This window comes from Xiphias gladius, chromosome 4 (genome assembly GCF_016859285.1).
Source record: "Xiphias gladius isolate SHS-SW01 ecotype Sanya breed wild chromosome 4, ASM1685928v1, whole genome shotgun sequence".
NCBI lineage: Eukaryota > Metazoa > Chordata > Actinopteri > Istiophoriformes > Xiphiidae > Xiphias > Xiphias gladius.
Genome location: NC_053403.1, coordinates 17,591 through 32,908, shown reverse-complemented (window position 1 = coordinate 32,908; position 15,318 = coordinate 17,591). Strand labels below are relative to the sequence as shown.

General features: G+C 38.7%; 1 protein-coding gene and 1 long non-coding RNA gene across 3 annotated transcripts; one reads left to right on the top strand and one right to left on the bottom strand.

Moving 5' to 3' along the window:
- Positions 1-3,657: 3,657 nt before the first annotated feature.
- Positions 3,658-13,854, bottom strand: LOC120788824 (E3 ubiquitin-protein ligase TRIM50-like). Of its 2 annotated transcripts, none has more exons than XM_040124985.1 (9): positions 13,604-13,854; positions 13,289-13,415; positions 12,846-13,016; positions 10,659-10,754; positions 8,420-8,695; positions 8,237-8,259; positions 6,503-6,633; positions 5,679-5,860; positions 3,658-4,654 (listed from the first exon to the last, which is right to left on the bottom strand). In XM_040124985.1, the coding sequence occupies exons 1-9, from the start codon at positions 13,702-13,704 to the stop codon at positions 4,244-4,246; spliced, it is 1,518 nt and encodes a 505-aa protein (XP_039980919.1). In that variant the 5' UTR covers positions 13,705-13,854; the 3' UTR covers positions 3,658-4,243. The 2 variants fall into 2 exon arrangements, with proteins under 2 accessions (XP_039980919.1, XP_039980920.1); XM_040124986.1 differs by having other exon boundaries at positions 8,420-8,650.
- LOC120788829 lies at positions 12,933-15,288 on the top strand. Its single transcript, XR_005707309.1, has 3 exons — positions 12,933-13,032; positions 13,264-13,423; positions 14,991-15,288. It is a non-coding gene; the product is annotated as an uncharacterized LOC120788829 (long non-coding RNA).
- Positions 15,289-15,318: the final 30 nt, after the last annotated feature.

Genomic DNA, 15,318 nt, shown 5'->3' with positions numbered 1-15,318 from the left:
ATCAAATTACTGATCATGTTATTGATTACATCATCAATCATGTTATTGATTACGTTACTGATTGTTTGATCAGGAAACTGTCCTGTTGATGTTTAATCCCCCGGTATTCATGTAAAATAAAGACAAGTTAGTAATAAAAACAAGTTTTCTGAGGAAACAAACTGAAGTGAAATACAATAAAAAAACAAATCATTTGATTCCAGATTGACCTGACTCAGCTGTTTGAGCTTTGACCTCAAATGTATGTTATATCACCTGTGTGGGCGGGATCAGACTTTGACTGACAGTTGGTGGAGACTTTTTTTTGGATAATCTGACAGTTTAATTAGCTTCATTAAGAAGATCAGACGTGAAAACGTCTAAACTGCTTTCAGGGGGGGAGACTCCCCTCAGCTGTTTGGCTCTGGTCTGATCCAGTTTCTCTTCTAGAGACTAAACCTCTCTGTTCACTATCAATTTGTTTCTTTAATCCAGCCTGTGGTTAATAATCTGACGCCCTGTCATATTAAACTCATCACATGACCGATGCTTAACTCTGTAGAGTGTTTCATATTTTAAAGCTGCAAGGTCGGCGTCAACTGCAGTAAAAACTAATAATCTCTGTCAATCTGTGACGACCATTTGTCAGATTGTAATCTGTCAGATTATAATCTGTGTTGCTGATCTCATAGTCATGTGAAAGCCAAAACTCAGTGACTGCCTCACTGTCAGACCGGGATTTTTCATGATAATAATAAACCCATGTAACTGCAGGTGTAATAAACATAAATCAACGATAAAGTTTCCTGAGCAGGAAAAACAAATCAGCAGAAAACAAAATGTTTTTAGAATCAATGAGCCACAGAATGCATGCTGGCTCTCTCTCTGTCTGCAGCCTGACTGAGAGACACGAAGACAGACTGTCTGTCCATCACTGAAACAGACCGTTTTCAGTGTGTCTGTCTGTGTTTAATGTTTTTAAAAAAATTCAAAAAAACCTGTTGGAATAAACAAATCTGATGATCTAAGAATCAGACAGGACTGATGTTTGTCTCTGATCCTCCCACAAAAAATAACTTTGTCATTTATCTTTCTATGAATACACAGCTTACACACACACACACATATTTATTCATTAGAAAAACATCCCACATATTATTTATAAAACAGAAACCAGAATCAGAAACAGCTTTTAAAATACAAAGACAACAACGGAATTCCCACGTTCTTATCTAACATTATACACACATTAACATAATCGTGTTGTTACTGAGGGCTAACCTGTACCAGTAGTGGAATAAAACTACAGAAACAAAAATAGAAACCACATCTATTTATCCACTAATTTCTTTCTATAATAGATTAAGTTTCAACTGAAAATAAAATCAGCTTTAAAACGGAAACCAGTCAAGACTGAACCAACAGCTGTTTTCTGAATAAAGGTCGTGCAAAGAAAGAAAGTACATCTTTTATTTTGAAGAGAAGCAGCTGAATTACTGATGAGAGACCCTGTCAGACCCTGTGAGAGACCCTGTCAGTGAATTTTGTGTCTGATTCAATTAATTCTGTGGTATTGTTGTGTTTCAGGGTGGCCCTCTGCTGTTCCAGCTGAGAGGTCTGAACATCTGTCCATCCTGATATTCATCATCATCTCTGTATTATTTATCATCTTATTGATCATCATCACAATGTCTTATAGGGCACTGAAGAGGTGAGTCATTTGTGACAAATGTGTGAAAATCACATTTCATCAGATTTGATCTGTTCTCAGATGTTGTTTACATTTATATTTTTATATATACATGTGTTTTTCACACCATTCAGACATTAGTTATATTTTTATATTTTTCAGTTTTCCATATTTCTGTAAACTAGAAACCAGACTGAAAAATATTTTCATTTAACACTTTGGTTTATGATTATTTTAATGTTGTATATTATAACTATGTAAAATGAACACCATTGGTCTGTAAATCTGATTGTGATGTGAAGATTTAAAGGTCCAACATTCCCAGCAGGACTTTCAGCAGGATGTCAAGTGTTACAGACATATGTTAACCTCTCTACATATGCACTGACATGGAGAACAAGCAGGACAAAGAATAATATGGCAGCCATATTTGTAGTCCACAGAGTCATGTTTTAATAGCCCAGCAAACTGAATGATGTGTATTCACCTCAGAAGATAAGGTTTTATATCAGTGGGGTTTTAAGTGGAAACTAATTTCTCCCTTTATATTTTAACGTTTTAACAAACATCACCTCTGAACAGGAGCCGTAGGTAAGAAACTTTCCAGTTGCTCAGACAGTCATAGTGCAGGATTCGGTCTATGTTAATGAGATAATTAAAGCAGTGAAGTTACAATTTCATGACTGATTTAGACCAGAAAAAACTGCTGACTGAAGTCTGTTTACTGAAATTATTTTAACTAACAAAACTGTGAGGGAATTTGAATTTATTCACTGAGCAACAAATGAACAAACACAGTAAACATATTTCCACAGTGTGGTTTTTTCTTTGACTGTTTTCTACTGTTAGGAAACCTCTGAGGACAGAAGAGAACAGGACAAACACAGGAGGATAACAATAACAACAGGAACCACAAAAACTACAGCAACAACAATAAAAACAACAACAACAACAAAAACAACATCAACAACTCTAACCCCAACAATAACAACAACAGAAACAAATATTGTTTGATCAGTTGATCAAGCTGCTGTTTGTTTGGTTCAAATGATTTTTTTTAAATTGAAGGATAAAGATTCTGACCTCATATTGAAAAATATTAATAAACTGCATAAGTGTTTCTGTACATACATGTGTCACACATGTTTATGTTGCTACATATTCATATGTCATACATGTGTCATACATATGTCATACATGTATATATTTCTGTACAAATGTGGCATACATGTGTCATACATTTTGCTATACATTCATACGTCATACATGTTTGTATGTATTACATATTTGCTATATGAATACATTTCTGTACGTACGTTTCATAACTGAAAAAACATGTCATAAATGTATATGTGTCTATACATACGTGTCATATATATTTCATTCATGTATATTTCATTTCTGTACATACATGCCTCATACATGTGTCATATGCATGTCATACATGTATATGTTTCTGTACATACACGTGTCATATATGTATATTTATGTCTGTGTAAGTGAAGTAAAAACTCAGATATGTTTAAATGGACAAGTCTTGTGTTTGGACAAAAAGTGAACAACTAACTTCAATGTAAAAAAAATATTTAAACCGAAATTGAGTTTAGTTTTTAATATATTTTTTATTATTCAGTAAACTATTATTCAGTAAAATTTGTAATCTGATTTGATGAAAACAAAGTAAGTGATAATCTGTAATGGAAGAAGTATTGCCTTTATTTTCTGAAAGAAAAGTACTGATACTACTCTGTAAATATACTAAATACACTGTAAAAATTCATGTATTCAGAATTTTATTAAAAAAATTCAGAAGTACTATCAACAAATGTGTTTAAAGTTACCAAAGTCAAATTATTAGATGTATTTAGAATTTATTGAATATAGACAGAGCATATTAATAAATGTATTAAAACTATATTTTCCATCTGTTGGACCTTATTATTATTAAAAAAATAAAATTAAAACATTTACTCTAATAGTATTGACTCCGTATGTTTAAATATATAGAGAATTGTAATGCTCATAAAAAACATCAAACATGAAATGAGTGTACGAAACTGTTGAGTACATACATGTCAACCATGTATATTTCTGTTCTTACATGTGTTATGAATATGTCAGACGTGTAATGTGTGTCATACATGTGTGGTACATGTCTATGTTTCTGTACATGAATGTATTATACATTTTTCATACATGTGTCATATGTGTATCCAGTGTGTTATGGTACATACACATATTTTATATATGTCATATTTGAACATGTTTCTATACATGCATAGAATTTCTTTAACAGTTTCTTTAAATAGAATTACTGGTCACTAAATAAACCACCGACATCAGTCTGTGGTCTAACTTTACTTTCACTCTACTCTGGTAAAATAACAGACAACTGAAGCTAACTCACACCGGACAAATATTCTGAGATGATGCCTGAATAAAAACAGTCGCTGATTAGTGATGGATTTTTTTATTTACATATTGGAAACATTTCAGATTCACACGGTACTAAAGACACTGATGATGATCTCAGCTGACACTGAAAATATACCAGTTTAATAAAGAAGGACTCCGTCACTTGTCCTCTTTCTGGGGCTTGGGGAGGGGGAGGGGATGCTCCCTGTGAGGCTGGGGGAGCACCAGGGGCTGTTTGTTGTATCCTCGGTTGTGCCAGCAGATGTCCAGTAGGGGGTAGACTTTCCCCTGGAACTCGAGCCTGAAGCTGTAGATGAAGCCCAGCTCGTCAGGGCTGTCGCTGTTATAGAAGGTCAGACCTCCACCCTCGTAGTCCAGGAACAGTCCCACCCGGCGGGGGGGTGTCGACACTGGAAGGACCACCCTGGGTGAAGAGAAGGCTTCATAAACTCCGTCCTTCAGTCCAATCAGCCACACTCCACTCTCTGGGTTCTTCACCAGCTTGGACTTACGATTGGTCGTTCCTTTGATCAAACCAAGACGCCATTTAGGTTTGTTATCCACCTCCACCTGGATGGTAAAGATAAGAAGCAGAATAGGTTAAGAACAGAACTGCTGTAGGAATCTAAAAAAATGTGCATGTCTGTTTGCTGCAGTTTGTTGTTTCACTCGCCTTCACCTGTGAACCATTTTCACCTACATGAACAGCAGTTTACCTAAGTTAAACTCACATGTAGAGTTTCCACCATGCTCGGGAGGGCAGGTGCACCTTATTATATTAACTAATGATGACAAAGGAGGATTCCAGTCAATGACAAATAATCACTTCATTTACAAAAGTTGCAGTACAGATGCCTGTTAAATAGCAAACACACTTGGCAAGGTGATCAAATACATGACTTTCAATGAGCATGCAGGATTGGAACAAGCAAGAAGGTAGAAACTAGTTCACCACAGGAAAATATGGGGTTTACTTTCAATGGACCCACCATCCACCTTTTCACACATCAAATGTCAACAGATTTTCCAAATAGTTAGTAGATATCTCAGTTTAACAGCTAAGTATCTCTATGTGTTTACAGTTTAAAAGAGGGAAGGACTTTTTTGTATCTACATATAGACCGTAGACATCAGGCCTGTAGCAGTTCATTAAACAGTGGACACCAAATTCAAAAGCAACAACATTTTTTATAGAGTGACCACAGGATTGTATTCTTCATTCAGGACACTAGGTTGTAAAGTGTTCATGGTATATATCCAGAAGCATTCTCTTTTCAATAGATATTTTTCAATGTCACCACCTGTATGACTAATTTAAGTCCTGATGTGTCAAAGGGCGGTGGAGGGTTCCATTGAAGCAACCCCATATTTTCCTGTGGTGAACTAGTTTCTACCTTCTCTCTTGTTCCTGTATTGGATGCTCACTGACTGTCATGTATTGTATTGTACCTTGTCAGGTACAATGCTAATGATGTGGTTGTTGATGGGTTTACTATCTGAAAGGCAGCTATACTGCATGATTATGTCACTGATGAAGGCTGGAGGGCCAAAAACGTCTCTCTTGAGTGGGATCCTCACTATCAGCAGATTTTACCTCCCAGTAGTGTTTCCCAGAGGAGAAGCCTCGGTTGGCCAGGACACAGTAACTGTAAGTGAACCTCTCTGGATTATCAGGAAGTCTCCGCAGCAGAGCCCCGCAGACCACCACCGTGTCCCCATGATGGAGCTCCAGCATCGGGTGAGCAGTTTGAGGATCCAGCTTCAAAAGCTCTGGTGCTGATGGAAGATGAATATTTATTACAGATAGATAGAGACATTACCACCAGACTCCATTCACATTCTTCATCTGCTTAGTTAGCGAGTTTAAGTCAACAAGCTGTTTAACCGCCTAATTTCTGGTGAAGACATCAAATCAGCTGTTTAATAAGAGAAATTTAACTGGCTGTTTTCTGATAAAGACAATTTAACCAGCTAATATATATCAAAGACATTTTAACCAACTGTTCCCTGTTGAAGACATTCAACCAGCTGTTTCACAACAGAGACATTTAACCAGCTGTTTTATAACAGAGACAATTAATCGGCTGTTTTCTGATAAAGACACTTAACCAGCTGTTCTATCACAGAGACATTTAACCAGCTGTTTTACAATGAGGATATTTAACCACCTGTTTTCTGTGAAGACATTTAAATATTGAACAGAAGAACAATTTGAGATGAAAAGTGGTCTTTGAGAATCTATAGACTAGCTGATTGTGAGACAGTAAATATAAATGTTGAACCGAATGAACTGATTCTGACTTCAAAGTCAGGCAGACAGAAGGACAGGTACAGAGACGGGTACAGTTACAGAGATGGGGACAGGTACAAGGACCAGGACAGGTACAGGTACAGGAGCTGGGACTGGGACAGGTGTACCTGGCAGGACTTTTCGATGTAGTCTCTTCCACACGGTGAGTTTGATGTCGTTGTGGTTGAAACCTGGTCGGAAGTTGACAGAGCTGAAGAGTCTCTCCTCTCTTTGCTGGAGCTCCTTACTCTCTCTGAACCTGAAGATATTAAATATTTATCACTCAGTGTTTTATTGGTAAATTAGTTAATTGACAACATGTAGAGATCACATTTCTCTGAAATTAACTTCTCTGCACTGGCCCGCTGTAATATCAAGAGTATAATTTAAAAATCCTCCTCCTCACCTACAAAGCCCTTAATCGTCAGACACCATCTTATCTTAAAGAGCTCATAGTACCCTATTACCCCACTAGAACACTGCGCTCCCAGAATGCAGGCTCACTTGTGGTTCCTAGAGTCTCTAAAAGTGACTCTAGACCACTCTAAAAGCTTTCAGTTATCAGGCTCCTCTCCTCTGGAACATATCTTCGAGTTTGCGTCAGAGAGGCAGACACCCTCTCCACGTTTAAGAGTATGCTTAAAACCTTCCTCCTTGATAAAGCTTATTAAGCTAGGGCTGTCTCAGGCTTGCCTTGAACCACCTTCTAGTTATGCTGCTATAAGCCTAGACTGCCGGGGATTTCCCATGATGCACTGAGCTCCTCTATCCTCCTCTCCTTCTCCATCTATGGGCATTCATATCCCATTAATGCTTGTTACTAACTTGACATCTTCTCTCTCCGGTGGTTTTGTGCTTACTAGTCTCTCTCCCTTCTCCTCTTGTGGTTTTCTGCAGGTATTTTTGCCTCTGGAGCTGTAGAGTCTGGATCTGTGACTGCAAACCACCTATTGCCCCCATGATCCTGCTCAACAACCACTGCTATTATTATTGTTATTATTAGTCTTCTTCTTGTTGTTCTTATTCTTCTTATTATTATACCAACTTTATTTATTATCATGAAAATATTTATTATTATAACAATACTGCCAAAGTGTCAAGCATAACACGATTTAATAATGAGATGAGAAAAAAATAATGTAATTCATTAAGTAAAATAAAATAAACAAAAAAAAAAAAGAAAATGATAGTAAAAACGTGTTTGAGTGTGTGTGTTTGTGTGTGTGTGTGTGTGTGTGTGTGTTCCATATGTATAATAGGTTATGTAAAGATTATTTGTAAGATTCAGTGATGTTGTTATAATTAGGGTTCCCTCAGTTTGTGACATGCAGTCACATACTGTGCAGCTAAGTCTGCTGCATGTCCCTCTCCTAATAGAATCTGTTGCTTTTCACTGTCATCAGCTCTGTAAAGTTTGAGATTAACAAATCAAATTTCTTGAAGCAATCCACTCTGATATTATTCTACAGTATTTACTAAAATGTGAGACTGTATTACTATGCAGTCTCATATTTAAAGAGGAAGTGCATCTCTGTCTCCACCTCACCTCACCTGTCACGCGCTGACCACAGACTCTTTCCTCCGTTGCTATCCACGACTTTTTGTGTCATCCTTTCTCTATAGTTAGACTGTGTTCACTGAGTCCGTATTTGGTCAGGATCTATTTCAGCTTCTTACAGTAAAGAGATCATCCGCCAATGTTAAATTCATGGTTAAGGGCCAGATAGCAATTACACTTGTTTTGAATTTTAGTTTGATGTGTCTGAAGTGTTCGTTTTTAATGTCAATAATCTCTCTCTCTATATAACTATACACTACATAAATAAAATCGTCTTGACTTGACATGTTGAGATGTTTGTTACCTTGGAGCGATTGATCCGTACTTCTGTAAACAAACAGAAAAAGATAGACATTGACAATTATAAAGCCTCACCAAGGATGTTGATTGTATTCAAACATCTTGTGGTTGAGTTGAGTCTGGAATAAATACTCAATTTACAAAAACTACTCATTTCATTGATAAGTAACTCAAAGACTAGCAGTACCATGATGAAGTCCAGGTGTCCCTCATTGCTCAGGTCCTGCAGGGTGTTTTGGGCCTCCTGCATCCGATTCAGGTTCTGGTTTAATTGGTCTGTCTGGCTCTGGAGGGATGAGATGAGGACAGAGGTGGCTGTCTCCACTTGCTGCATGAACCCCGCCTCCTCCACCTCCAGACAACGTCGGAGTTCACCAAACTCCTTCCTCACCACCCACTTCAGCACGTCAGACTCATTCTGATTGGACAGAGAGCAGCAGCGAAGATCGTCACCTCCTATTGACTGAGAGCTCAAAGAGAAACAGACCCTGTATTTAAATGCAGAATGAACTGAGATCAGTAATATCCTCAGAGAAACTCTGGTGAACAAACAAACTCCTTTCTGAGGTCCTCATGATGTCCAGCAGACAGTGTGATTGGTTGATCAGGATACACCCGAGCACACCGCAATTACTCATTCAGAAACATGAAAGAATCATATGAATCTTACAGTGTGGTTAACTGTGAATCTTTATTATTCATTGTGATGTAATGCTCCCACTAGGTCTTAAAAGAGTTCAGAATTATGTTAAATTTTGACCATGTGGTCCATTTTTTCTTTAAATGTAAGTCTAATGTTGGCTCTTACAGTTTGACGTGTAGTTAATAACTTTGGCCATCAGGTGACAGTGTTTATGTAGGCAACTCTTTAAACACTGCTACCTTTAGATAATATTTTCAGGAAGCACCACATAAATTTTCATTGATATGCAGATGACACCCAGCTGTATTTATCTGAGAAGCCAGATGAAACTAATGGGGTATTCAAACTTCAGGCATGTCTTAAAGACATGAAAGCCTGGATGATCTTTAATTTTTTACTTCTAAATTCAGACAAAACTGAAGTTATTGTACTATTGTACAGAAACACAATATCTTATCATATTGTTACTTTGGATGGCTCCCAGTTCTACTGTAAGGAACCTTGGGTCATTGTACCTTAACATGTCCCTTGCCTCAGACATAAAACAAGTCTCTAGGACAGCCTTCCTCAACCTTCGCAATATTGTGAAAATTAGAAACGTCTTGTCTCAAAATAATACTGAAAACCTAGTCCATGCATTTGTTACTTCGAGACTAGACTACTGTAATTCCTTATTATAAGGATGTCCTAATAACTCTGTGAAAGCCTCCAGTTAATTTAAAATGCTGCAGCATGAGTACTGACAGGAACTTGGAAAAGAGATCATATTTCTCCCACGTTAGCTTCTCTGCATTGGCTTCCTGTAAAATCCAGAGCAGAATTCAAAATCCTTCTCCTTACATACAAAGGCCTTAATGACCAAGCTCCATTTTATCTTAAAGAGCTCATAGTACCCTATTACCCAACTAGAACACTGTGCTCCCAGAACACAGGCTTACTTGTGGTTCCTAGAGTCTCTAAGAGTAGAATGAGAGGCAGAGCCTTCAGCTATCAGGCTCCTCTACTGAGGAACCAGCTCCCAGTTTGCGTTCAGGAGGCAGACACTCTCTCCACATTCAAAAGTAGGCTTAAAACCTTCCTTTTTGATAAAAGCTAATAGTTAGGGCTGTCTCAGGTGAGCCCTGAACCATCCCGTAGTTGTGCTGTTATAGGCCATGGCTCCTTGGGGTAACGCCCATGATGCACTGAGTACTTTAGTAGTAGTAGTCATTAGTGCTTCTGTCATTGCTGCTGTTTTTATTAATAACATTATTACACCTATAAGTATCACCATCGTTATTATCATTATAACGACCATGCTGACAGTGCTTGAATTCAGGGTGGAACTGTTGGGTTTCTGTCTATATTGTTAAGTCCTGACCTGACTCTGTAAAGTGCCTTTAGATAATGTATGTTATGATTTTTAAATATAATTGAATTGATCTGTATTGACTGTTAAAGTTCATGTTGGGGTACCTTTGATTTTTCCATGTTGAACATCTGTTTTTTTATTCTCCACATAAACTTTTTCTGTCACTTTTCATGGGTTAGGGCTAACCCTATCCCTTCAAGAGACGTTCTCTGAACCTGTTCACATCAGGTTTTAACACCTGTGATTTCCAATGGTTGGACAACGAATCTTTTGAATCACATCTTTTCTAGTATAGGAGATTTTGTTAATGGTTCCCCCAGCTGTGGTAACAGAGGGTCAAGCTGTATTTGCCCATTAAACATATTTAAACAACACATCATTAAAGACTAACACAAACAATAACAATAAAGTGTAAACACAGACGTTACCCACAGTGATCCTGGATTTGTTGTACGCCATTTTACAGATCTGATCCTCCAGTTTACGCTTTTGATGCTGGAACTCCGTCATCAGACAGGAAATGTCCTCCTGAGAGACAGACAGACAGACAGACAGACAGGTAAAAGACATTCATTATTCTTGTGGAATCACTCATTACCCTTTCAGAAGTCCACTTTACTCTCAAAAATGTAACTTTTTACTCCATCCATCCATTTTTTGCCACTTATCTGGGGCTGGTTCACAGTGGCCCAGCAACATCTTCTAGCTCCTCCTGGAGGATTTTGAGGTGCTCCCTCACCAGATGAGATATATAATTCATCCCGGGGTCCCCTATGTGTCTTGAAAACCTCCAGAGGGAGTCCAAGAGGATCCTGATAAGATGTGTGCATTAATGTGTCCTGGGCCACATTGAAGGACTGCCCACTCAACTGATGTCCTCTGTGTAAGCTGATGTATGTACTCATTTGCAAACAAACACAAGTTGTACAAATAGCGTAAGCTAGTTTTCTCCAAGACATTTGAACATTCTGAAAAGCCTACAGAGCCTACTTACAAGTGCGTCAAACAACTTGAGCAATTTCGTTTGTTTGGCGCACGCCAAGGAATAGACCCATTCGGCATTGTTCTGATTTCTTCTTCCTCTTCTTCTTTCTGGTAGACTAGGCGCAGGCAGTGCACTGCTGCCTCCCACCAGTTAACAACAACAACACATTTGGTCTTTGCAAACAGAACTGATGCACATGTTTATTTGCATATAGAGAGGGGAGGTGAGATCCGATCAAAAGTGGTCACTTGAGACGCATGTGGGGATGCCTTCTAATGCCAGGTGTGAACTTACGTACTAAGAGCTGTCCAGCTGCGATCAGATCAACCAAGACGCATGTTAATGCCAGGTATGAGCAGGGCCAGAGATCAACTGGTGAATCCAGAGCTTCACATTCAGGATAAGCTCCCTCTGAGCCACCACAGTCTGATACTGTGGTATCGGTGGATTGGTTCTGAGTCCACACTACTGCTGACTCAGAACTAATCCACCTGTTGATCTCACCATCATCTGACCCTAACTTAGGTTCCACACTAAGCCAGGGTCTCCTTTCAGCAGACTGATAGACGTTTTCCTAGGGAGGCTGAGCAATGTGAGACCTTGAAAGATAATTCTGTAGTCTGCCTTATTTGTAAACCTCCACCCCACTGTTTTGTGACAGTTTGTCAAAGCTTCCTTGAAGCCAACTGAAAATCCTTCTGTCCTCAACTGTGAGCCACTGGAACCACAGCAGAGACTTTAAACATGGCCCACTCAGTACCCAAATCCATTAAAATTCCTCTGATTGTGGGAGCTGAAGACATTGTCTAACCCCAACCAGCACCTCTCACCTGGGCAACTCGCTATTGCCCAGGTGCTGTGGGTAGAATTGAGCCCAACTATATCTGTTTGGTACTGCTTCCCCCGTTGCACTAACTCCCTACCAGAGAGCTGACGACCATAGTTATAAAGACGTCTGAACATCCAGCTGAATCATAGCAGCCATTTTCTTAAGTTCACTGTTTGTAGATATGACCCAAAATGGCGACCGCACAAAGTCAGACAGGAAGTAACAACTTTCTGCCAGAGGTCAGATGCTGGTGAAGGTCACACCACATTCAGTTAATTTGTGTAGCGTTAAGGTGATTTTCATAAACATTTACAATATGTGACCTTATTGTTGTTAAACTGAAAGCACAAAGGTCATATTTGATTTGTGTAGCACTTTAAACTTAATCTAACTGTTTGATAATATGATGTGAACTAATGGCTGCTTATCAGCCCCGTATCAACAGCAACACACTGTTCTGGGTTTAACTTTAACTGTCAATGAACACTTATGTTCTCAGGTTTGAGATCCAAAGTTTCCACAAAATCAGTAATAATAAGAAAAATCTTATCCATAAATGGACAGAATATTAGTTCATTTTTCATTTATACACTTTGCAACCTCAGAGACTGAACTTCATGAACATACAAATCTTTATAAATGTACATACAGAAATTCGGGCAGCTGTAGACAGAGCTCACAGGTATGATTTTGTTGATTTTATACCTAAATGTATCTGTAGATGGAGCTCACAGGTGTGATTTAATTTTTTCATACTTTCATGAAGCTGTAGATAGAGCTCACACGTGATTTTATTTTTTCATACCTTCATGCGGCTGTAGACGGCGCTCACAGGTGTGATTTTGTGTCCGCGATGAACACCAATGCTTCCACAGAGGCCACAAATCACCGTTTGTTCGTCCTCGCAGTAAAGGCTGAGTGGGTTGTGGTGCTGAGGACACGACTGCAGCTGAGCTCCACCTGAAACACTCACTTCCTGTCAGGAGGAACAAGTATGTTAATAAAAATATCTTTTATTGCTTTAACTCTTTTTTATTAGTTTTAATAACTATTTTAAATAGTTACTATTTTATTAACACACTGAAAATAATAATGTAAATATTTTATTTATATTAAATATAAATGATGCTGAATATAAATACTGTAAATAATCATTTGTTTGGTCAGATGCTTTATAAAAACTGCTTCATATTTGAGTTGAGGACTTTTATTGTGTTTTACAGGTAAACTGACCACAGGTGTTCTTACCTGCAGAGCCTCAATGATTCGAGCCAAACTAACGTTGGGAGGAGGACTGTCTCCGTCCACCGCACAGCGACACACAGGACACTGCAGCTGGCCAAGCAGGTCCATTGTCATGGAGCGCACACAACACCTGAACAGGTGAGGACAGGACAGGTGGGGTCAGGACAGGACAAGTTGGGTCAGGACAGCGTAGATGAGGTTAGGACAGGATAGGACAGGTGGGGTCAGGAGAGGACAAGTTGGGTCAGGACAGGGTAGGTGAGATCAGGACAGGTGGGGAGAGGATAGGTGAGTCCCATCCTGACCCATCCATCTTACCTGCAGTAGGAGTGTCCACACTGTAACATTAGTGGTTCAGTGAAGACGTCCAGACAGACGGGACACCTGAGCTGCTCCTCCAGACTCTGACGACGCTCCATATCACTGATCCCCAAAACTTGGACCAGGGGCTAGCAGGACCATCACCAACAGGACCAAAAGCAACGGAACCAGTAAAATCCTAGAGAGCAAAGTCCTCATAAAAACAGACCATCCAGACTTCAGTTAAACCAGTTAGACTGAAACAGAGTCACTTCACTGCTGTTGGTTTATGTTTGTGCAGCTGAGCTGACTGTATTTATATATGGATGTTTTTTTCTCTTTTTTTTGATGTAATTGGGTGGACAGAAAGAGTGGGTGGAGCCAGAAGTAGATTGGTCCTTCATGTATAAAGTGTTTTTAAAATGTTGATAAATTTAAAAATCATTAGACAGAAAGTAAAGCATTTTTTTCTTCTTCGTTTAAAATAAACATACTCAGACTGTGGAGTTATTATTATTATTAATACAATCATTCATGTTATTAATGTTATTAATATTGGAGGTTGTGACTCGGCTGGTTTGACCAGATGTATTCCAGAACGTTTCTGATAATCTGCTTCAAAGCTGCTTTTATCTGATAAGCCGACACCTGAAAGTCACCTTTGCTTGAGAAACAACACGTCTCCATGGTAACAGTATTACAAGGGAAAAGGTTTCCTACATACAACAGCATAACACACAATGACCAGTCCACATCACACAAGATCCACCAGTCCACATCAGACCAGTTCCAGTCCACATCAGACCAGATCTTATCCTGTTTGTCAGATTTCCAGTTGTTATTGTTTTGCTTTCTGGTTACAAGAGAGAAAATAATTTAAAATTCTTACCAAATCAAGAGGCTGCAGGTAAGAGGAAGCTCAAACTGACCAGTCACAGCTCATGTTTTCTTACCTGGGGCCTGGACCATTAAGTGAGCTCAGCTAAGTCTCAACCTCTTGGGGTTACGTGCTTCAATGATTCTAACATCAAAACTGTCACTAACATATGGTTTCAGTCACAAAGACTTAACTTCCTTTTCCAAACTGTGAGGCACCTTCTGAGGACCTTTGACCTAGGGCCTCTATGTAAACACAGCTTTACATATGTTAACATATACCCCAATGGAATAAGAGTAAAAGCATCGACACTGTCAGGAATCCTGTCGGGAATCGAAGAGTCTTTTCTCAATTAAAAAGCAGCTTTAATCATTATTACGTATTGTATTTAGTGTCATGAACTCTCATCTGATTGTTAGAAGCTATGTTTTAAAACCAGAGTGTAAAATGAAAGTCTGGAACAGAAAAAATATTCTACTGACCTGTACAAATACTGCTCTTTCTTACTTTACTGTCGGAATCCTGTAGGAATGATTACATCATCTGATCAGTCATCTGGCTGGTCGGGCAGGTGATCCTCTGAAGTTAACAGGTTAGCCCTGCAGCATTGGTTACCATGGAGATCTGCCCCAGTAACCCTGGAGATCTGCCCCTTGAAAGTGAACTAGCTTTGTGATACCAGAGAATCTGAGGTCAGCTCACAGAGGCCGGGACAACAGCTTTATGCACAAATTTTTCATTATTATTAATTCTCCTCTTTTTAGTGTATTTATAAGTTTAAAATTCAACTACATAAGAAATGTTTCTGATTGAAGTTGTTTTGTGATTAAATGAGTTTATTTTTGGTTCAATAAAA